The 24,439-nt window shown below is 37.3% G+C and overlaps 3 protein-coding genes across 4 annotated transcripts in view; 1 reads left to right on the forward strand and 2 right to left on the reverse strand.

Moving 5' to 3' along the window:
- The window catches only part of ILDR1 (immunoglobulin like domain containing receptor 1), a 290,612-nt gene extending 270,845 nt beyond the window's left edge, over positions 1 to 19,767 (reverse strand). For both annotated transcript variants that reach the window (XM_053220929.1, XM_053220928.1), the window contains exon 1: positions 19,646 to 19,767. The gene's annotated coding sequence lies outside the window, so the exon portion shown is untranslated. The remainder of the gene's footprint in view (positions 1 to 19,645) is intronic.
- CSTA (cystatin A) lies at positions 10,601 to 21,792 on the forward strand. The gene is made up of 3 exons (XM_015082262.3): positions 10,601 to 10,745; positions 18,553 to 18,654; positions 21,543 to 21,792. The coding sequence occupies exons 1-3, from the start codon at positions 10,680 to 10,682 to the stop codon at positions 21,669 to 21,671; spliced, it is 297 nt and encodes a 98-aa protein (XP_014937748.1). The 5' UTR covers positions 10,601 to 10,679; the 3' UTR covers positions 21,672 to 21,792.
- MIX23 (mitochondrial matrix import factor 23) overlaps positions 19,540 to 24,439 on the reverse strand; it is a 41,160-nt gene continuing 36,260 nt past the window's right edge. Inside the window, exon 6 of the transcript XR_008297689.1 lies at positions 19,540 to 19,763. The gene's annotated coding sequence lies outside the window, so the exon portion shown is untranslated. The remainder of the gene's footprint in view (positions 19,764 to 24,439) is intronic.

The raw sequence follows: 24,439 nt of genomic DNA on the forward strand, positions 1-24,439 counted from the left end.
GCCACTGTGGAAAACAGTAGGAGGTTCCTCAAGAAATTAAAAATAGAACTACCTCATCATTCTGTAAACCAACTTCTGGATATATATCCAAACAAAACAAATCACTACCTCAAAGAGATACCTGTGTTCCCATGTTCATTGCAGCAATATTCATAATAGCCAAAGTATGGAAACAATCTAAGCCTCTGTTGACACATGAAAGGATAAAGAAAATGTGAATACACACACACACACACACGCATACACACATACATATATACACACACAAGTGCAAACACATGCACATTACACAACCTTAAAAAAGAAGGAAATGTGGGGGGTGCCTAGGTGGCTCAGTTGGTTAAGAAGGAAATCTGGCCATTTGTGGCAATATGGATGAATCTGGAGGGCATTGTGCCAAACGAAATGAGCCAGGCAGAGAAAGACAAATACTATACGGTATCACTTATACGTGGAATCTAAAAACAAAAAGAAAGAAAGAAAGAAAAGTCTAACTCATAGAAACAGAGTAAAATGATGGTTGCCAGAGGCTGGGGGTGGGGAAATAGGGAGAGGCTGGTAAAAGGGTACAAATTTTCAAGTATAATATGAATAAGATCTGAGGATCTAATGAATAACCTGGTGACTATAGTTGATAATTCTGTGTTGCATAATTGAAATTTGCTAAAGGAGTAAAACTTAAGTGTTATCACACACACAAAGGTAACCATGTGAGGGATGGATTGATAGATGTGTTCATTAACTCTGAGAATTCTTTCACAATGTATATGTACATTGAATAATCACAATATTCTATCACAATGTATATGTACATCAAAACACCCCAATGTACTCTTTAAATATATTACATTTTTGCCAATAATACCTCAACAAAGCTGAAAGAACCATTAAAGAAGATTTAATGTAGATGCTTACCAATCACTAAATTGTATATTTAAATAGACTTTACAATCTAGAGAACATTTAAGTAAATAAAAACACCTGGGGACAATTAAATACATTCTTTCTTAAGTTTTCAACTCTTCTCTAAAATTATTTAATGTGGAGCACCTAGGTGGCTCAGTCAGTTAAGCATCTGACTTTGGCTCAGGTCATGATCTCACAGCTCATGAGTTCGAGCCCCGAGTCAGGCTCTGTGCTGACAGCTCAGAGCCTAGAGCCTGCTTCAGATTCTGTGTCTCTGTCTCCCTCTGCCCCTCCCCCGCTCATGTTCTGTCTCTCTCTCTCTCAAAAATAAACAAACACTAAAAAAATAATAAAACGAAATTATTTAATGCAACATTGTTTTTTCCATAATGTAAACTACTGAGCAACTTCTGCCAACTTTAGATTGTTGGAATGAATAGAAATGGGTCCCCGGGAAAGGATTGAGGAAGAAGAGACACTTGGGTCTAACAAAGTCAGAACAAGTTTTTGAAGCAAGGAAACACTGGCTTTAATATGTAAAAAAGGGAGGTGGTCACCAAACTGATATGATCAACAGATCTACTTCTCAAAATGTGTTTGCTCTTCCCATGCATAAAAATTCACCATTATATTTCATATTCATATTTCAAAGCACTTACTTCAGCCAAAATGTCAATATCCATGGATGATTTTTGTTAGTCATCTATACTTTTTTGTGCAAGATTTGCAGATTCTTTTGCAAGAGTAAGTTTTAATAGATAAGGAAAATAGATGAGTATAGTAACATCTAAGGGGATTAGGGAAGGGATGGAAATCTGACAGCCTCACAATTTTGGCTTTGGCACTTCCTAAGTCTACATAACCAGTTACAGTGTGGCATTTAATGCCTTTACCAAGAGCACACCTATATATACAATAGAACATTGTTCTTAGGCTCAGGGGAAGAACAAATTTAACAACAATATACCATTTCCTTCCACATGTCTTACTCTTTGGATCTAGACTTCCTTGGCAAGATACCTGATATTCATTGCCTTTCCCCTTTCTCTTGGCTTACCAGGCCCTGAGGGGGAAAGGCACTTAAAATAAGTGTACAGACCCACATTTATGTAGTCAACTTACATTCGACCAAGGTATCGATAAAATTCAATGTGAATGAAAGATGAATTTTTTTTCCCATTAAGTGGTATTGGAACAACAAGCTATCTATAAAGAAAAACAAAGGAAACTTGACCTCCCTCACATACTATACAAAAATAAATTTGAGATGAATCATACACCTAAATGTAAAAGCTAAAACGTAAAGTGTCTAAAAGAAAATATAAGAAGATATCTTCCTGAGTATTAATGTAGGTGAATATTTTTAAAACATGTCATGGGAAGGACACCTGAATGGCTCAGTCTGTTGAACATTGGACTCTTGATTTTGGTTCAAGTCATGTTCCCAGGGTCACAGGATCAAGTCCTGCCTCTAGCTCTGCACTGAGTGTGGAGACTGTTTAAGATTCTCTCTCTCCCTCAGTCCTTTCCCTCTCTCTCTCTCCTTCTCTCTTTCACTAAAATTTAAAACAACAACAAAAAAAACATGTCATAGACAATAACTATGAAAAAAATGGACTTAATCAAAACTAAAAGCTTCTGCTCATCAAAACATACCCATTATGAATATAAAAAGACAAGCTACAGACTGGGAGAAAATTCACTATCTAAAAAGGAGTGGGGGGCAAGACTTAAATAGGCACTTCATGAAAGAAAATATCCAAATGATTCTTATACCACACACAAAAATAAATTCAAAATGGATGAAAGACCTAAATGTGAGACAGGAAACCATAGAAATCCTAGAAGAAAGGGCAGGCAGTAACCTCTTTGACATCAGCCATAGCAACTTTTTTCTAGATAATGTCTCCTGAGGCACAAGAAACAAAAGCAAAAATGAGCTATCAGGACCACATCAAAACAAAAAGCTTCTGCACAGCAAAGGAAACAGTCAACAAAACTAAAAGGTAACCTAAAGAATGTGAGATATTGCAAATGTCTTATCCAATAAAGGGTTAGTATTCAAAATGTATAAAGAATTTATACAGCTCAACACTCAAAAAACACATAATCCAATTAAAAATGGACAGAAGACATGAACAGACATTACTCCAAAGAAGACATACAGAGATGGCCAACAGATACATGAAAAGATGTGCATCATCTCTTGCCATCAGGGAAATGCAAATCAAAACTGTAATGAGGTATCACTTCACACATGTCAGAATGGCTAAAATCAGTAACATAAAAACAATTGTTGGCAAGGATGTGGAGAAAAAGGAACCCTCATGCACTGTTGGTGGGAATGCAAACTGTTATAGCCACTGTGGAAAACAATAGGGAGATTCCTCAAAAAGCTAAAAACAGAACTACTCTACAATCCAGTAATGGCACTACTGGGTATTTGCCCAATAAATAGAATACAAAAGCACGAATTCAAAGAAATACACGCACCCCTATGTTTAGAGCAGCATTATTTACAATTGCCAAGATATGGAAGCAGCCCAAGTGTCCATTGATTGATGAATGGATAAAGAAGATAGATATAGATATAGATATAGATATAGATATAGATATAGATATAGATATAGATAGATATATAGATATACATGGATATTATTCAGCCATACAAAGGAATGAAATCTTGCCATTTACAATGACGTAGATGGAGCTAGAGATTATAATGCTAAGTGAAATAAGTCAGTCATAGAAAGACAAATACCATATGATTTCACTCATATGTATAATTTAAGAAACAAAACAAATGAGCAAAGGGAAAAGAGAGAGAGAGAGAGACAAATCAAGAAAGACTCTTAATTATTGAGAACGAACTGATGGTTACCAGAAGGGAGATGGAGGTGGGATGGATGAAATAGGAGATGGGGATTAAGGAGCGCACTTGTTGTGATGAGCACAACACTGTGTTAAAATCACAGTGAGATGCACTATACCCACAGGAATGGCTAAAATTTAGAAGACTAGCATAACAATACCAAATTTTAAAGTGGATGGAGCAATCAGAACTCTCATGAATTGTTGATGGAGTTTAAAATGGTACAACCATACTGGAAATTGTTTGGCAGTTTCTAATAAAGTTAAACATACACCTTCCTTCTATCCCAGGATTTCCACTCCTAGCTATATACCCAAAAGAAATGACTTGCTTAATGTAGATTTATTCAAAACAGCCAAAAACTAGAAACAACCCAAATGTCCATCAGTAGAATAAACAAACATGGCATATTCAGGCAATGGAATATCATACAGTAATAAAACAGGAACAAACTATTTGATAAAACAAACTATTTGATAAACAACATGGGTAAATAGTAAAAACATTTTGCTGAGCAAAAGAAACCAAATGCAGAAGAGTATCTATAGTTTGAGTCCACTTATATGAAGTTTAAAAACTGGAAAACCACTGGTTGAGTAAACTGTAGTGACTGGGAAGGGATATCAGGGAACTTTCTAGGATGATGGAAATATTCCATAACATTATATGGGTGTATACAACTGTAAAAATTTAAGCACATATTATTGAGCTGTGCACTGAAAATGTATGCATTTTGCCACATGTAAATTATGTTTCAATTTAAAAAAAAAAAGGGAAAAAAAGAATCCCACATGTATGCAATCCAGATGGGAACTGGGGACTCTCCAGCCAAAGAGATCCAGTCTGGAGAAGAGGAAACTCTACGTCTGCCCAAGAGTTTGGCTGAGCCCTAAGGGTTCACCCTCTTGATTCCCTTCTGTCCATTCTATTTTGCTACACAGCAATCCAGGCATGAAACTCTGACAATGAGCTCTGCCTCAAAAGCAAACAAAAAAATCCACTTCTGCCAAGAATTTTGCAAGTTTAGTCAACTTTTTGCAGGTTTGAGGTTCAAAGTCACAGAGAGTAGTCTCATCATAAAACATGGGTTGGCCGTCCTGACACCTGGCTGGCTGAACTGTCTCCTTTTCTCTGTGAATGTAGAATAAAAACTGCTTTTCTCAAGCCACAATATCAGCCAATGGCCAGACCACAGGGTCACAGCTTTCTCCCTAAAAGGCCTGGACAAGGAAATTCTTTTGTAAGAATAGAGCACTCCTCCTGAAAGGAATTCTGGGAGGTACAGAACTCCCTCTTCTCTGTGCATAGCTACACCACTCTGCTTGAAGCAAAGAACAGAGGCAAAGCCATTATGGATAGTTAACTACTCTTTCCTCCTCCCACATTTCCACTCACCCTCACCTCCAGGCCCCAGAAAAACTCTGAGAAACCTTTAGAGTCCCTCGAGGGCAATTTGAAAACCACTACACTAGCTCTGGAGGAGGAAAGATTGACAAAAGTTGAGTTTGAGAAAGGGGCCATTTGCCCTGTATATGGCATTGGAGTAGAGCTGCAAGAGCAGAGATTCTAGTTACATGAGTATTGATGGAACTGGATGGTTTGAGGTCTGTTATGGTCGCCGGCAGCCAGCCACCAACTGCCTCAACAGCTCATGTGCATTTCTTCTTATTTTTTTTATGTTTATTTATTTATTTTTGGGAGAGAGAGCACATGCAAGCACAAGCAGGGGAGGTACAGAAAGAGAGGGAGACAGAGAACCCCAGGTGGGCTTCATGCTCTTAGCACAGATGTCCTATGCGAGGCTCTAACTCAGAAACTATGAGATCATGATCTGAGCTGAAACCAAGAGTCCAACGCTTAACCAACTGAGCCACTCAGGCGCTCCCCATGTGCATTTCTAACATAAAAATATCCACTGGGCAGGGGCTGCTGGCCACCCACTCCTCTCTCTCCATTGAGGCTTCCTCATCTTCCTCCTGACACTTCCTTCCACTGTCACAGCCCCTCCTGCAGGTCTACCCTGCTTAGATTTTATTTTATTTTTTCTGTTTTCAAGTTTTTATTTAAATTCTAGTTAGTTAACATATATGGTAAAATTGGTTTCAGATGTAGAATTTAGTGATGCATCACTAACATATAACACTCAGTGCTCATCACAAGTACCCTTCTTAATGCTCATCACCCATTTAGCCCATCCCCTCGTACCTCCCTCCATCAACCTCAGTTTGTTCTAAATAGTTAAGAGTTTCTTAGGTTTTCTTCCCTCTCTCTTTATCCCCTTCTCCAATATCCATCTATTTTGCTTTTTAAATTCCACATATGAGTGTATCCTGCTTAGATTTTAGTAGCAGGACTGACATGACCTCCCTCAGTCCCAGCAGAGGCCAACCCCTTCTTGAAGGCTGGTTCTGCAATTCTCTGCAGGGTCCTTGTCTAGCCCTAATGATGACAAGGGAAGCCTGAGCTTCAAAGTTCTCTGAACAGTATGAGAAACTTACTCTTATCTTTTATGAAAAGTAACTACTTATTTTATGAAAAATAACTGGGTTTGTCGAACAAGCCTTAATCCTATCAAGTTCATCAGAAAATTGTTTACGTATGTTATCAAGACAGCTAATTTCTTCTTAGAAAGAGATTATAAATTATATCATATAAAAAGGTTCTGTCCTAGACCATTTTTGAAAAATAATTATATTTCATAGGAGTTAACATCTGGTTACTATGGAAGAGATTTTTGTGCTTCTTAGCAAAGTAACAAGACAGAAGTTTAAATTATTGGTGACATACTGAGATGGAATCAATTCAAATTAAGCAAGATCTTCATGTACCCGGCACTGCTTATGGTTTTTTGCCCCAAAGATCATTGATATTTTAATGTTCCCCAGCCTTCTCTAGTTTCTCATCTTTACTGAGCTGGTAATGTCCAGTCTAGCATTTTTTTTCCACAAGACACTTTATGAAATATGATTGAAAATTAAATTTCTATAAGGCCACTGAAATATCAAGGTTCATTATTTGTGATTTCTGCATTACATTAGCAATCCTTTGATTAAGTTATTTTGCTAAGTCTTCATTCTCCCCAGGATTTTCCTGGAAAAGGGGGAGAGGTGGTTTTCTTTTCTCTGTTGTATCTTTATATATTTTTAGTATTGACCAACTTGTTTAAACATGCTCTTCTTCCTGTATATCCAAATTCTATTAATGGTATAATTATCTTCCTGGTCATCCAAATAAAACCATCATCAGCCACGGACTCCCTTTTTCTTATCCCTGACTTCCTCCTAACACTGTTTTTATAAATTGTCATACCCATTCCTCTCCAATCCACTTGACACAACATTGGATCAGGATTAACTTTTCATTGTTCCTTTGTGATAACTCCCTAATCAGTCTTTCTATCTTTAGGATCTTGTCCTCCAATCCAGCCTACACCTTGCTTCCAATTTTCCTTCTAAAGTACACATAGTTTCTGTATAACTCAAGATTTTTAGTGACCTCTGTTACCTAACAACTAAAGTATAAAATCTTTCACTTGTTTTCCATGACCTGTCCTCAATCAGCCTTACCTCCTACTTTTCCCCTAACCTGAGGATAGCCAGGAGTAGTAACTATGTTTTTAAAATCATTTTTAAGGCAACATGTTGATGCAGTGGTAGCTGAAACTCTAATGAAAAACATTAGAGGAAGCAGTATAAAAGCAAGACCAAAAGACATATAAACAAGGTGTTTAAAAGGTAGTGCTTTTTTACTTCGGCCTTTTTCAGTGTAATTTACATACAATAAAGTCCACACATTTTAAATGTACAATTTGACGAATTTTCCAAATTGTATACCGTTGCATAACCACCACCACAATCCAGATATAGAACAGTTCCATTTCCTGAAAATATTTCCTTGTGCCCCTTTGCAGTAGATCCTTTCTCCTACTCCCAGCCCCTAGCAACCTCTGAACTGTTTTTGTCACTATAATTTTGCCTTTTCCAGGATTTCATATAAATGGAATAATATAGTACATAGTGTTTTGTGTTTGGCTTCTTTTACTTGACTTCTTTTTACTTTGACTTCTTTTTCACCTATGTTACCTATGTTATTGAATGTATTACTATTTTTCTCTTTTTTATTGTTGAGTAGTACTCTATAGATGGATATACAATTCTTTAAATCTATTTACCAGTTGATTGACATCTGGATTGTTTTCAGTTTGGAGCTGTTAAAATGCAGCTATGAATACTTGTACACAAGTCTTTTTGTGGACATATGTGTCATTTCTTGGGTAAATACCTAGGAGTAGAAATGATGGAGTGTATAATGAATGAATTCATATATTTACCCAGCCGTATGTGGAAACACCATCAACTAGGGAAGTCGAGAACCCCAAGCCTGTACCAAATGCTGGAGATAAGCCCCAATTCTCAGTATGCTCATAATTCAAGAGCCCAAAGTCAACAGTAAAATAAGAAGCACTTTTGAGCCTGTGTATTCCCATAAAGCCCAGTAGAGGCAACCACCCCATTGGGAAGCCCACAATCCAGCCCCCCACAAGGGAAACCTCCAATAAAGATCATTCCTATAGAAATATGAGCTCCAAGACAAGAAATATAAAACATATGAGAAGGTCCAGTTCCATTAAAATAGCCTGAACAATTGATACCCAAAACAACAACATCCAACAGAACAATCTTAAAGATACTTTACAATGTGCATTTAATTAATTGTGTGTTTAACTAATTAAATAGTTAACAGAGATAGTAATTGTTGTGTTTTTCTTTTCTGCACTTCCTTGTATGTGACTCTTCCCTATCAGAGGCATCCATACTCCCTTCGAGGAGAGCTAGGATATTATAATGGAAATGTAAAGACAAAAGCAATATTTGCTTTGGGGTAGTTTTTGCTACTAAAAGAAATTATTGAGAATCAAGAGGGATTACCCAAGATTAACAGTCATTGACTCTAGAAAGAGAACAGAAGATAGGCTGCTTACCCTATGCCTGACCACTGGGGAGTTTAGACAAGTATCACCTGAAGTTGGTGAACAGAGAGGAAGAAATGGACTGTGGCTCTAAAAAAAAGTTAGAGGCCTGGATATGAGAGGACCTGACTTAGAAAGGTCACAAGAAGATGTCAAGGATTATCTGTGGCCAGAGCTAAGCCAACGTGTTAAGATGACTTGTGGCCTCTTGAGTGAGTACCGTGTCATTCACATTTCCTCTTCTTCTCAATACATGAGTGAGGGCATTCCATGGACATCCATCTGCATAGCACCCCTTACATTATCCAGTAAGACACCAACCTATCTCCAAAAATTTGTCAAGCACCTGCCAAACCTTATAAAGAATTAAGCACCTTTCTAATATATAATTTATATAACATATTATATATTAATGAATTATAATATTAAAGTATTAATGTATACTATAATAATATAAAACAGTCTCCAAAATATATTGTTAAGGATAAAGCAAAGCACATAATAGATTATGTGATAGGATACCATTTGTACCATTTATACAAGGAAAGTACATACATGTGTATATGTATGTATGTAGCTAATTTTATATATATATATATATATGTATATATATATAGGTACATATAAAGAATATCTCTGAAAGATACAGAAGCTGGTAACAATAGTCTCTAAAGAGTAGAAAAGTGGCTGAGGAAGAGTGGGTGAAGAATTCCTTATACTGTAAATTATTTTGTTCCTTTTGAACATTTTTATCATATGTATGTGTTACATATTCCAAAATTGAATAAAATAATACAGCTAAAAATTCACACAAAACAGCAATTTTGTTTCTAGATAATTTGCCTTCAGAAGCCCTCACACATGTACAAAAGGGGAAAAAATGCAATTTTGTTTTTAAGGGTAAAAAACTAGAAAAGCCAAAGTCTTCATAAATAGGGGAATAAATATGTAAAATGTGGACTAGCACATAGCAGTCAGATAGAGACAATAGATGATATACAGATAGTTAGATAAATCTATCACAAGAAGCAGTTAAAGGAAATAAACTACATTGGTCTATCTGTGTATCAGTATGGAACAACTCAAAAACATGTTGAGCAAGAAAAAAGCATAACACAGAATATATGTTTAGCCTACAATTTAAATGAATTTTTAAAAGCACACTACTAAGTAAATGTGTAAAACTCACAATGTATGTAGTTTACCTCTGTGGGGGGTAAGGTTGGGAGATGGGAGTGGGAGGTCGGTAATATTTTATCTTAAAAACAACTACAAAACAAAACAAAACAAAAAAAAAAAAAGAAAAGGAACAAAGGGACGATAGGTAACATAAAATGTTAAAAGTTTTAAATCTGGATAATAGGAGTATAGGTGTTTGTTGTTTTATTCTTTGTGTTTTACTGCAGTTCTAGAAATGGTAAAAAAAAAAAAAAAAAAAAGTAAAATACAAATATCCAGCAAGTTTCTCCAGATTGATCCTTCTACTTTCTTTATAAAGTCAAGTAAATTCTAAACAATTAGCCTTGACATTAGTAAATACACCCTTAAAACACAAAATTTTTTATTAAAGCCTTTAAAACATTAGGAAACCCTGGTCATGGCTTCAGATTTCATTTCTCAGATGCAATAGGAGAGAACCCTTGTCAAAGAGAATGTAAGGAAGTCTGACTCCTGTGACATGGTGACTTGTTGGGCACACCCATTTGTCCATCCCCAGCCCTCATTCTTCCAAATTCCTATTAGCATATTCTGTTGAGGAAGCAGCATGGCTTGCTTCAAGACATACTCATTTTCCCTGTGCCTATTTGCTCTTTGTGAAAAAGAATACTTTCTGGAGGCGGGGCTTGTTGACTCTTTAAAAACCAGAGTCTCCACGCTTACCTGATCACTTCAGTTCCGGCATCCTGCCTAGCAAAGAAGCAGTTAGTCAAAATGATACCTGGAGGCTTAAGTGAAGCCAAACCTGCCACTCCAGAAATCCAAGAGATTGCTAACGAGGTGAGTTGATGTATGTCATGAAAAGGATTGATTCAAAATCTTGGTTCCTAGGTCAGGTGTGTTAAGTGTGTGGGTGAACATGAAAACTAGAACACTGGGAAATGTGTTGTGTTTTGTTCAGGCTTCCCGACAACTAAAAACCTTTTCAGATGAAACCTCTAATAATCCCAAATATGAGAGCGATCTCAGGCAAGTAACATCACTTCTCTGAGCCTCAGTTTCCCCATTTATAAAAGAAGAATTTGTATTAGGTCATCTTTATAGGCTTACAGTGTATGATTCTAGGATTACTAATTCAGTTTCTGATCTTACCAAATGGAGCCAACATGTAATTAAAGTCTGAGGTTGCTAACAATTTGACAAACTAGACTTTACCCTCTCTACAGGGAATTTTTTTAATGGGTTAAATGAAGAACAATATTGCAAAGATACCACTTACAAACTTCCTGCCAATTTGAATAAATAGAAAATATTTTAGTCTTTCAGTATTTAGAAGATGATTAAACTAGTATGGAAGAGGAGTGGCATAGTCTATGGTGATTCCAAAATTGATAAGGGTGAAAACAGAACTCAATGTTTTCAGCAAGTTGATACATTTTTCTAAGTGTTCTTTGATTAGATATCACCTAAATAATAAAATTTTATTATATTGCATATTTTATGAAAAGAAAAAATATGTAAATTGCCATTTTAGGCCTGTAAATTGTTGCCCTATTCTCTTATCTCATTCCTTGTTTTTCTCTCTGAAACTTCTTTCAATGACACTGGCAAACAATATCAGCTTCTTGTGTGAATGAGAGAGATAGGATCCTCTATGTTAGGGCTCTGGAATGCTTTCTAGAGATTAGATGCCTGGAATTCTACCACTAGTTCTTTGGGACTAAATGTTTCCCTTTTAAGAGTTCTTTTAAAAAATACTTTGGAGCTTATTTTTCTTGTAAAGCAGAATATTAAGTCATTAATACCTTTTTTTGAGTCCTTATATCAGGTCAGTGTCCTCAAACTTCAGTGTGCACATGAGTTACCTGGGAGTCTTGTTAAAATGCAGATTCTGACTCAGTAGATCTGGCTGGGATGAGCCCGAGAGCCTGAATTTCTAACCAGCTTCCAGGTGATGGCCCTGCTGCTGTCCATGACCTCACCAGCCTACAGGACTAGAGATGCATGATATCCAAGAGACCTGTGGGAGATGGGCTTTCTAAAAGCAAGGCACTGAAAAAAAAATCTCAATTCCATTTGTGAGATGAAGATCACACCTCTTGCTCTGCTGGCAGAGCTGTGAGGGCAAAATAAGATGATGTGCATAATAATGACTTGGAAACAAGAAAGAAACATGCATAGGTGAGGCATCACAGTTATTTGCTTCAAATCTTCACCTGAAATCACCCCTGACCCCGGAAAATCCCCCTGAGACTCTCCAGGGACCAGAGCTGTAAGAAAGTTGGGGAATAACAGATTTGATAGAGAGAATGCAGAAAATTTTAATCATTTTTTAAAAGCCTACCTTGGCAAGAATAAATTTTTTAACAAGAAACTATAAAGTTATAAGAAGGCCTTGCGTTGTTAAAAACATTCATCTGTGAGCCACATCTTAAATGATGAAATTAACTTGCAAGTGTGTTTCCTGCTGCTTACCTCAGGCTTACTCTGACAAGGCTTATCCCATCAAGGAGGTAGAATGAAAGATAGATATTAACAGTAGCTATGTCACCCCAGAAAGGTGCTTTGCATTTTTAAAAGCCTTGTCATCCATTTGGCCAACCTCTCATTTGTTCTTCATAACCCCTAGGGCAGGGAAGGAAATCATCATGTCCATTTTTCAGGTGAGATTTCAGACTGAGATTCAAAGAGGTTAATAACTGCCTAGTTAAGAAGCTGGCCTGTCTTAAGATTTTGACCACCTGCCTTTTCCACTGTACAGTGGCAGGAACATAGAGAAGTATGTGGGTTGAGGGAAATACAAGGTATGGTAAATTGCCTTATCTGTGCAAGCAGCCAGCCTCAGATTTAAATCAATTTGAGAAATAAATATGAATGAATCATTTTTTTTAATTTTTATTTTTTATTTTTGAGAGAGAGAGAGAAACAGAGTATGAGTAGAGGAGGGGCAGAAAGACAGGGAGACAGAATCCGAAGCAAGCTCCGGCACTGAGCTGTCAGTACAGAGCCCAATGTAGGGCTTGAACTCATAAACCCTGAGATCATGACCTCAGCCGAAGTCGGACAATCAACTGACTGAGCCACCCAGGCGCCCCAGAATGAACCATTTCTTGAATATCAATTAGGTGTCCAGGACTGTGATACATAAGTGTGCTTTGTGCTGATAGCTCAGAACCTGGATCCTACTTCAGATTCTGTGTCTCCCTCTCTGTCTGCCCCTCCTCTGCTCACACTCTGTCTCTCTCTCAAAAATAAATAAATAATTTAAAAAACTAAGAAAAAAAAAGAAGATACATAAGGACTTTAAGACATGGCCCCTGCCCTCAAGGGGTTTACACTCCATTTAGGGAAGTCAAGATAACTGGGATGTAATATAAAATATTTTTTAAATCATAGGTTTGGAAGAGGAAACACATTAGAGTTTGCCCATCAAAGCTCTTTCTTTTTTTTTAAGTTTTTAAATTTATTTTGAGAGAGAGGAGAAAGAGCACAAGTGGGGGAGGGGCAGAGAGAGGTGGGTATCTGAAGTGGGCTCTGTGCTGACAGCAGAGAGCTTGATGTGGGGCTCGAACTCACAAACCTGTGAGATCATGACCTGAGCCAAAGTCAGAAGCTTAACCGACTGAGCCAACCAGGTGCCCCAAAGTCCCTAACTTTCAAGTGAAGAATTACTGTATAGTAGTTCAGCTTATCAGGTATTAAGCCCCCAGTTATCATTTAGCTAGCTCCCCTCTCACAGGAGAACCTTAGGGGGCAATTCCCAATTAAGTATTAGAAGGTGGAGGAATGGTCATTTAGGAAGCACTTCCCATCAATTATGTAACTTATCTCCCTACAAACAACCCCAAAAGGCAGTTATTACCAAAACCACTTTTAGATGAGGAAATATAATCAACACCTTCTCCAAGATTATAGAATTAGTTAGGTGCCCAGTCAGAGCCAGGCAAATGGGTAGGTGTTGGTAGTCATACACTTAGTAGGATCTTAGGGGGTCTCAAGGAAGAGCACTACTACCTGTCATTTTACTACCTGTAATTTTATATCTTTGATGTTTTTTATGTATTCTTATTTTTTTAAATCACCTATTAAAATGCAGGAGCTTCTTAGAGCTGAAGTTTCTTCTTAGAGGAGCTTCTTAGAGGAGCTGACGTTTATCAGCTTTCACTGTCCTTATCAAAGAGCTTTTTAGTGGAACGCCAACTGAAGGAAGAACTCCATTTGGGAGGCAAAGGAAGGATGGAGAAAGCTATCTCATAGAGAGGAGAAAGCATCAAAGAAAAATGAGAACTGCAGGTTTAAGGAATTTGACATCAAAATGAAAGAGGGATGTGGGACAAAGTCAGAAAGAGAAGAAAATCAAAAAAAGAGCTTGGGGTTGAGGAGACTTGAACATTTCCAAAGGCAGAAGAAAAGAGTGTCCCCATTCTGAAGATAGCAGAGACTGAATGGTAATTGTGTATCATGTATTACTAAAGGATAATAAAGATTCTTGGGTCCAGAGTACATGTATAAGAAATCCCCTTTCCCAGAGTTCTTTGTGTTAGTTGAGGATCTCTGCTATCCCTCTCCTCTACCCTCTTTCCTTTCTGGAAAGACAAGTTGTCATGAAGAAAAACAACCTCACTTTCTTTATTCGGAAAACATTATATACACAGTACCATGTGAAATGTTATAGGGACAGAAGGGACACAAAAATGGTTTCTGCCTTTAGAGAGATTTACAAAATAGATTGGAGATAAGAGATACACTCAAGGAAATAACAAGCTATACTTGACCCCATCTATGAAAAACTGTAATATGTGTAATTAAGGACCGAGTGGCCCTACCAGCAAAAGCCTCTAGATCATTACTGCTGATCCATATCTTACATCATATGTTAAAAAAACCAATGGATGAGAATTCTGAGTAATTTTACATGCAGGAAATAAATGTTATTTCAACAGTTATTTTTAGAAATAAGAGCTATTATTATGCATGCACAGGTAGATACAACACACACACACACACACACACACACACACACCCCTCAGTCAAACTTAATTACTGAATGCCATTCCTGGCAAGCACAGACCATAATACCATACAAACACCCCCTCCACATACCATCATGGACATCACACCCTGGAGCTTAGTATGTCACAGTTGTCACTCACCCACACATTTGTATTCTCTATGACAGCAGCTTCCTCATCAATCCCATTGCCCACACCCAGAGAGCCTGCCATTCAGCCACACTACAATCATTCAGGCATTCACCCTCCCATCTTCATCATAACATGCCTAAACCAACTTGAGCATTCGTCCAGCCTGGACCCATGGTGAGTGGCTTCATACACTCTTCCACCCCTGATTTCTGTTGACCCCATGAAATTCTGGCATTCCAGTCCTCAATTAGAGATCACTCACATTGCCACCACTTCCTCTTCAGCTTGTGCTCCAGATCCAGAGAACTTTGCCAAGGAAGTTGCAGAACCACAGAAACTCACTCACTACAAATTTATGAATTCATGCCAGCAAAACAACAGCAACAGGACCCTAGGGCTTCCAGAACCTGCTTTCAGTCACAGCCTGTTGGCCCTTTTCTAGAAACTCCAGAAAGGTGGACCTGGACCTTCTCTCTCCTTGGTTTCTCAATCCCTCCATCCCCATGGCCCCTCCAGTAGGTATCTCAGTTTCTTCTCTTAAAAGATTGCAGTCATCTGGTGCAAGAACACTCTGATTCCTTTTCTCTTGCTGGATCTCATTCCTCCCTCCAGCCTAAGACTCTGCCCTCTGTTCTTCAGTCCACCTTTCTTCTCTCATGTCAGATGCCATCATTTCTTGCATACCAGTTGCCTTGCCCCATACTTGTCCCTTCCCTCAAAACATGGTCAGATGACAAATGTCTAAGTCACTTCTCATCAGCCCTACTATACTTTCATGCTACTGCCCAAACTCTCCTTCCTTACTCTGTAAAACATCCCAAAATATAGCTTACCCATGTTGCCTCTATCACATTTCTATCCATTCTTCCCTAAATTATGCATAGCCCAATATTTCTGCAGAATGATTACAGATAGGGAAAAGCCATAGGTGTTAGGTGCAGCATGGCTAGAATCCTCAGATCCCAGAGAACTAACCATTCACCAAGATTCATGCTCTGCAGCAATTAAAAAAAAGAAAAGAAAAGAAAAGAAAAGGAAAGGAAAGAAAAGAAAAGAAAAGAAAAAAAATGTGAACAACTCTAGGGTAATTGTATTTTGCCAGCTGCTCCTTCCTGATAAGATCCTTCCACTGGCTGGGGCTCAAATGACAAACCCACACTGTTTCTTCTTCCAGCATCTCAGCCACCACCATGCATGGTAGGCTGAGGAAAGTGAATGTCAACTGTGTTCAGCTCGAGGTCTGTCTATGTACCACCAGGTCCCAGACCACCACTCCCAGCTGGCTTTACCCTCTCAGCACCCACCCTTGGGGAGTCTTTCAGCACCAAGTTGCCTTCTGAAAATTAAAGTTTCACTGACCAGTTCCTTCCTATTCTTCCTCCTTTCCTGCTCCTCAGCTTAAGCCTCATTACCCCAGGTTCATAGCATCCAACGTTAGAATAATACCAGTCTGTTCTACTGGGAAGAGAGAGCAAGGCTACAGGTTATAAGTAGAGTGAACCTGAAATCATGGCACACAGTCTGATAGGTGCCAATGCACTTACTGAAACAAACCGGACATTTGAAGTCAGCTCTCTTATGGAAAATTCTGGACTTGTGGACTATATAGATGCAGTGGAAAGGTTGCAGATTTTGATCGATTTTAAGACGTAAATAAAATTTTCTGATAGGCAGTAAAAAAAAAAACACGACCAAAAGACTGGAAACCAGAAGGAATACAGATCACTGCCACTGATAAATCAGATACTTAAGCTATCCAGCAAGGGATTTAAAACCTTAAATAACTGTAATTAACAATTTTTCAGCCTTAAGCAGTCATGTTCTCCTCACAGCCTTAGGTCCCTCATTTGTAAAATGAGGTTTAAATAGATAATGTTGGGTTTAGTGTAGAGATTAACCCTTTCCAACTTAGCTCCTAACTTGACTGGTACCCCATATTGGCTCAGAAGGGTTAGACAGAGGAAGCAACAGGACAGTAACTCCTCTCCTTACTTGACTTCTCTCGGCACTCCTGTCTACTTTTTTCCCGCTCTCCTGCACCCTACCTCTTCCCATTTCCGTTTGTTTGGTTTCTTTTTTCCTCACGATTTGTCTTCTTCCTTTGTCGACTTTGGAGCTTTATTTTCCATCTCAAGAAAGCAGTATTACATTCTTCCCATCTATTCTGAAGGTCACAGGAGAAATGGGTGGTGGTCTATGAAGTGTTGTAGCCTCCAAAGTAGTCTGAGAACTCAAAGAGTTTGTAAATGTCTACATATTTGAAAACAGTTCTGGTACCCAAACTGAGGTGCTGATAGAAAAGGATTCAGGACATCTGCCCACTGATGGGAAAGACTTGATATGGCCTTGGGAGAACCCTAGATGCATGGGAGACCTGCCTAAAACATGTGAAATGCTTTAGTGATGGGCAGGGAGGCAACTTCCCAATAAACAAGGTATAATCGAGCATACACGTCTATTTCCTTTTCCTTCTAAATGATAGGAAAATATTGCAGGGTAAAGGGTATAAAGCCAACAAATAGAAAGACAACAGGAGATAGGCAAATACCACCTCAGAGATACTGACAAAACTTTGGAAGATGGAAAACAGATGAACAAGGGAAAATTACTGGACCATCTAGACAAAGCCTAAACCACAGATGGGAATGATGAGCCAGAAGTAAGTGGATTCATGGTACAGAATTCCAAAGTGGCTCAACCACTAGCAATGCCAGAAACTTATGACAAGAGTGAGGCATGGGGCTCCCACCAGGAAAACTGATGACAGATCTGTATGAGGAGCTTGCCCCCAGATCTTTCCCTTTCACTCCCTTCCAAGCTGAAAGATGATAACCTATTACCCATCCTCCATCCTCACAGAATTCTGAAGATCTACTCTTGGCAGAAATTGAGTCAGAGAGAACACAGTGGACACTAGCATTATCAGGCTCAGCTGAGGGCAGGAATGAAGGACCAATACTGAAAACTGGTAGATTAAGTGAAAGTTCACATATTGAATTTGAGACTTTCATTCCCTTGTCATGTTTGGTTTGGGAATGCTGCCATCAAAGCTTATAATCCCCCTGTGGTAGACAGAATGGTGGCCAACATCCTAATCCCTGAATCCTGTAAATGTGTTATCTTATGTGGCAAAGTGAATTACAGCTGTGATTAAATTAAGGATCTTGACACTATTTTTGTAACTTTGAGTCTGAAATTATTTCAAAATAAAAAATTTTTAAATAAAGTAATAATTATAGCTCTCCCATCTTTATCAATCAAAGATACATATATTAGAGTTTTACTAGTGAAAACGTTACCATATATTGCCACAAGTTGATGTAACGCAACAAAATTTGACATTTTAGTTAGCCCATGTAATCTTATTATCCTTGAAATACTGGAAATAGCTGTCATTATCATGTTTAAGGACCTTCAGAAACACGAGGTTCCCAGGCTTGTAAATCACATAAATGGAGTCCAATATAGCTTTGATAATGTGTTTCCTCTTTTCTCTTCTTAAGGTTAAACCTCAGCTTGAAGAAAAAACAAATGAGACTTACCAAAAATTTGAAGCTATAGAGTACAAAACTCAAGTGGTTGCCGGAATAAATTACTACATTAAGGTTAGAGTTCAACATCCACCTTGGCACTAAAAGATACTGTATTTCTCATTTTGTATGATGTTCCCTGTCACCTCCACCATATATTTTGTCCCTCTGGTTGTGCTAAATGAAGATGTCTATCCCACATGAAACTTCCCAAGTGGTAGACTCTCAAATTTGGTAGATGATGGGATATTCAAACCATCTGTTTCCTGTGGATTTAGAAAGCTTTTTTACATTGATTTCTTCCAAATGACAATTATATTTTATAAATTACAATTTTCAGAAATTGTATAGAAAGAGATTTCATTAACAGTTCCAAGCATGTCTAATTTGTGGCCATGGCTGCTTCCTATGGGAAGCGGGAGGATAGTATCTCAGTTGCCTGAAGGCATGGAGCTGAACCACATGCTATCTTGAAGCTTATTCTACCTCAAAGCTTTGTGATTCTATATATCTAATTAAATGGATTTTCGGAAGGACTTAAAGTAATTTAAGGTGGAAAAATAACTTAAACCACTTTTGTCCTTTACATAAGCCTTTTGATTAATACAATTTGAATAATTTTGACAATTCAAATAAGTGGAGTCAATTTGTGACACTGCAGGTACAATTAAAAACAGTGGAACATTTAAAATAATTTTAAGATTAATTTTATAGCTACATCAATAAATTAAATGATGCACTATCCAGTTGTAATTGAAGAAAATCGTTATGAAGTTGAGAGGGAACCGTTTCAAGTCAACCATAGATATTTGGGAACAATTTCCATCCTTTTGTATTGAGATAACAATTCTGATTTAATAAATAATAACAACAGACATTCAAATGCATTTACTTAATCTTGACAAAACCATTTTACCAACACACACTCTGGCTTATTCAATAACTACTTAAGATATAACATTTTTGAAAAATGTTTTGAGCCAAAAAATAAATTAACCAGTCCTAACTAGCTAAGCATAGGAAAATTGCAACACTGAGTTATATAAATGGATCATCCCAGTCCTACCATATTTGAACTCCTAGTATATGCCAGGTCCTGAGGTGGTGCACATGAATGAGATCCTGCTTTATCCTCAGAAAGCACTGGCATTGTTTCCTCCTTTCTCAATCTGCTTTCTTCACAGCTGAAAAAGAATGTTCTCCAGTGAAAAATGATTTTGTTCAAAGACAAGAAGTATGCCATCAAAATTGAGATCATTGTTTTAATAATTTATGATTAGTCCAAGTTCATAAACTTCATATATTAACTAGCTCATGTATGTCCTTAAAAGCTTATCAGAAAACTTGAAAATTTCTTCCGTTAAGACCACCTGCCTCATCAGATTTCTCCTACTGGATTACAGTTCCGTCATTACTTCCTGGCCACTGTATCTAGTTGTTGATCTCTGCTTTGAACCACTCTCTAAATTTAAGGTCTTGCTGGTGATGTGACCTCTGTTCTTTCTCAAGTACCTATCAAGAGGCAGCTGGTGGAATGGAAGGGCTGCAGGCTTTGGTGTCAGACAGTTCTGGCACCCTTGAACCCTTGTTTGACTTGTTCACTAGTCAGTGCCTGTGTAATTGAAGCTCCTCATCTTCTCTGAGCCTCAATGCCCTTGTCTGCACAATACAAATAATAACCTACTTTGCCAGGTGTTGTGTGGAATAAATGAACTGAAATTTACTAAGCACTTATAAGATGCTCTGTTCTAAGAGCTGGACATGTATTATCTCTTTTAATCCTCTCAACAAATTTATGAGGTAAGTATGATCATTTCCTCTATGTTACTGGCAAAAAAATGGAGCCCCAGAAAGATGGAGTAACTAATAAGGTCATATAATTGTAAGAGCAGAGCTAGGATTTGAATCCAGATGGTCTGATGCTTAACTACTGGCTGTGCTGCATCTAACAATGTATGCAAAGGCTGATGCCCTGTTCCAAGTACAGAATAAATGCTTTTAAAGGGTTACACTGTAGAGTGAAACGAACGTCGATGTTAGAGTCTGGATTTCGATTTTGACTCTGTCACTTATTAGCTGAGAAATTTATGGAAAATTACTTTATCTCTCCTAATCTGCTTCTGCATTTGTAAAACTGTCATTGTTCCACCTTCCTTCAGACCTCATAGTAAGAAGTATATAAAATGCTCATCATAGCCTCTGAATCATTAGTAAACATTTGATAAATGGTATTTGTTAATTAGGAAGGAACATCAGAATGTAAAAAATATTATTATAAGATAAACTTTCATTGTTTCAACCAAGAACAAAGGTAGAAATTCTTACCATGATTTTCTAGGTCCCAGATTCCTGCCCAAACTACCATTTCAATTTCCATACCAGTGACTTCCCAGCAAGATCCCTTTATTTTAGGAAGGACACTACACTGCCCACCCCCTGGGCCCTGCTTAGTCCTACTAGTGGGTACTTACAAAGCAGGTTCTACTATAGATATGGGAACCACACATCCCAAAATTTCTAGGACAATTCTGATTTTCTCCTCCCTTCTCAAACCATGCAGCAAATAAAGTGTCCCAATTTGGAAGTCAGAAAACAGAATCAACAAAATGACGGTCACATGTTTTCTTGTTCTGTGCATCTTTGAAAATGAAATGCAACTCTGAACTTTCAGACTGTAGGAAATTTTATAAAATACAATAAATAAAATAAAATAAAATAAAATTAAATAAAATAAAATAAAATAAAATAAAATAAAATAAGGACCTATGCCTCTAGCCATACCCTTTCTCATAAAATAAGAGGGTAGATTTATGAAAATCAAGGATCTAAGAATGCTGGTCTAGAAATGCTGTTCCCAAAAAGCTTATTTCAGTAAAGTCTTTATAGTCTGTAGATCTTTCACTTGACAGAGATCCATTTGAATGAATCTCTTTTTCATTGTTTTTTCTTTTTTTATCTTTTAGGTGCAAGTAGGTGATAATAGATATATTCACATTAAAGTATTCAAAGGTCTTCCAGTACAAGATTCATCTTTGACACTTACTGGTTACCAGACTGGCAAAAGCGAGGACGATGAGCTGACAGGCTTTTAGCAGAGCATGTTCCAAAAGTGGTCTGGTATTTTCCACTGGCTACTGATTAACGATCCTTGCTAATATATGTAACTATCAATAAAGAAGCATTACTTTTCAAATAAATTGATTTCTTCAACTATTTCTCTTCTACTGTGTTAATATTAATTATCTTTTCTTTCTCAAAGTCAAAGGATAAGACCACCACCACTGCCACCACCTTCCCACCATAGACAGGCTAGATCATGGGTGATCAGTTCCCTATGGTTGCTAAGAATCCAATATTCCATCCCTAGCCTCACATTTTAAAATTAAATCAGGTATTTTACAAAATATATTTATATTTTGGGGCACCAGAGTGGCTCAGTCGGTTAAGCGCCAACTTTGGCTCAGGTGATGATCTCACCGTTTGTGTATTCAAGCCCTCCATTGGGCTCTGCATTGACAGTGTGGACCCTGCTTGGGATTGTCTCTCTCCTTCTCTCTCTGTCCCTCCCCAACTCGTGCATGCTCTCTCTCTCAAAATATATAAAAATAAATTTAAAAAATATATATATTTATATTTTGAAATAACCTTAAATTTACAGATAAGTTGCAAAAAAACTTTTTTCCCCAGACACTTGAGAGTAAGTTACCTACAGCGATGCCCCATCACCAACAAAAACTTTAGTGTGCATTTCCTACAAAGAAGCATTTTCTCCTGAACAATTGAGATACAACCATCAAAATCAGGAAATTAACTGATTTTAGTTAATGTACTAAAATCAACAGTTAATGTACTGTTAGTACATTTGGTAACATCTAATCCCCAGACAACATTCAGTTCCCTCAGTAATTCCCAAAATGTCTTTTATTGCTAAAAGCTCCAGTCCAAAACCAAGTGTTCCATTTAATTGCCATTTTTTCTCAGAATTTTCTAACATCTCTATTAAGATATAATTTATATACCATATAATTCATCCAATTAAAGTATACAATTCAATAGTTTTTAGTACATTTAAAAATATGTGCAACCATCACATAGCCAATTTTAGAACATTTTCACCACCTCAAAAAGAAAACCATACCTTTTTGCTATCATCCCCCATCCTCCTCCACATCCTCACCCCTAAAGAAATCATGAATTTACTTTCTGTTTCTACAAATTTGCCTATTCTAGATATTCCATATGTATGAAATCACATATGGGTTTTTGTAACTGGCTTCTTTCACTTAGCATAATGTTTTTGAGATTCATCTATATTGTAGCATGTGCCAATGTTTTATTCCATTTTATGGCCAAATAATATTCAATTTTATGGACATACTACATTTTGTTTATCATTTATCAGTTGATAAATATTTGAGTTGCTTTGACTATTATGAAAAATGTAATGAACAATGTATAAACATTTGCACATACATTTTGTCCATACATATTTTCATTTCTCTTGGGTATATACCTAAGAGTGAAATTGTTTCATATGGTAACTCTATATGTTTAGTTGTTCAAGGAACTTACAGACCATTTTCCAAAGTAGATGCACCATTTTACATTCCCAACAGCAGTGTAGGAGGATTTGAATTTTTCCACATTCTCGACACTTATTATTATCTGCCTATTTGAGTCAAATCATCCTGAAGGGTATGAAGTGATATTGTATTATGGTTTTGATTTGCATTTCCCTGATGACAAATGATGTCAAGTATCCTGTCATGAACTTATTATCCATTTGCATATCTTCCTCGGAGAAATGTCTATTCAGATCCTTTCCCCATTTTTTTAATCAGGCTGTTTATCTTTATTATTGAGTCGTAAGAGTTCTTCACACATTTTGGATACAAGCCCCTTATCAGATATATGATTTGTAAATATTTTCTCCCATTCTGTGGTTCTTTTTACTTTTTGATGCTGACCTTTGAAGTGTCAAAGTTTTTAATTTTAATCAACTCCAAATTATCTTTTTTTTCTTTTGTGGTTGTACTTTTGGTGTCAAATCTAAGGGTCCTTTGCCAAATCCAAGCACATAATGATCTACTCCCATGTTTTCTATTAAAAGTTGTGTAGTTTTTTTTTTAATTTTTTAATGTTTATTTATTATTGAGAGACAGAGAAAGACAGAGCATGAGCATGGGAGGGGCAGAGAGAGGGGGAGACACAGAATCTGAAACAGGCTCCAGGCTCCGAGCTGTCAGCACAGAGTCTGACCCGGGGCTCAAACTCACAAACCAAAGTCAGATACTTAACCCACTGAGCTACCCAGGAGCCTCAAAGTTGTGTAGTTTTAATGTTTACATTTAGGTGTTTGATCCCTTTTGAGTTAATTTTTTAATTTATTTATATGAGATAGATGGAGACAGCATGAGTAGGGGAGGGGCAGAGAGAGAGAGGGAGAGAGAGAATCCCAAGCAATTGGGATTGCCAGAGCAGAGCTAGATGTGGGGCTCAAACTCATGAAACTGTGAGATCATAATCTGCACCAAAACCAAGAGTCAGACGCTTAACCAACTGAGCCACCCAGGCACCCCTTAATTTTTATAAATAGTATGAGGAAAGGATCCAATTTGCTTCTTCTGCAAGTGGCTATCTAGTTGTTCCACCACCGTTTGTTGAAAATACTGTTCATTTCTACATTGAATGGTCTTGGCATCCTTGTTAAAACCAGTTGATCACAGGCACATAAATTTACTTCTAGACCTTCAATTCTGTTCCATTAATCTACATGTCTTTCCTTACGCCAGTACCACACTTTCTTGATTACTGTTGCTTTGTAGTAAATTTTGAAATCAACAAGTGTGAATCCTCCAAT

The sequence above is a fragment of the Acinonyx jubatus genome, chromosome C2, assembly GCF_027475565.1.
Source record: "Acinonyx jubatus isolate Ajub_Pintada_27869175 chromosome C2, VMU_Ajub_asm_v1.0, whole genome shotgun sequence".
NCBI lineage: Eukaryota > Metazoa > Chordata > Mammalia > Carnivora > Felidae > Acinonyx > Acinonyx jubatus.

Bases quoted from the DNA above. Each gene is read 5' to 3' on its own strand.
- CSTA (XM_015082262.3), top strand. From the start codon at position 10,680: ATGATACCTGGAGGCTTAAGTGAAGCCAAACCTGCCACTCCAGAAATC. The intron at 10,746-18,552 runs GTGAGTTGATGT...TCTCTTCTTAAG, and splicing joins TCCAAGAGATTGCTAACGAG to GTTAAACCTCAGCTTGAAGA. The intron at 18,655-21,542 runs GTTAGAGTTCAA...TTTATCTTTTAG, and splicing joins GAATAAATTACTACATTAAG to GTGCAAGTAGGTGATAATAG.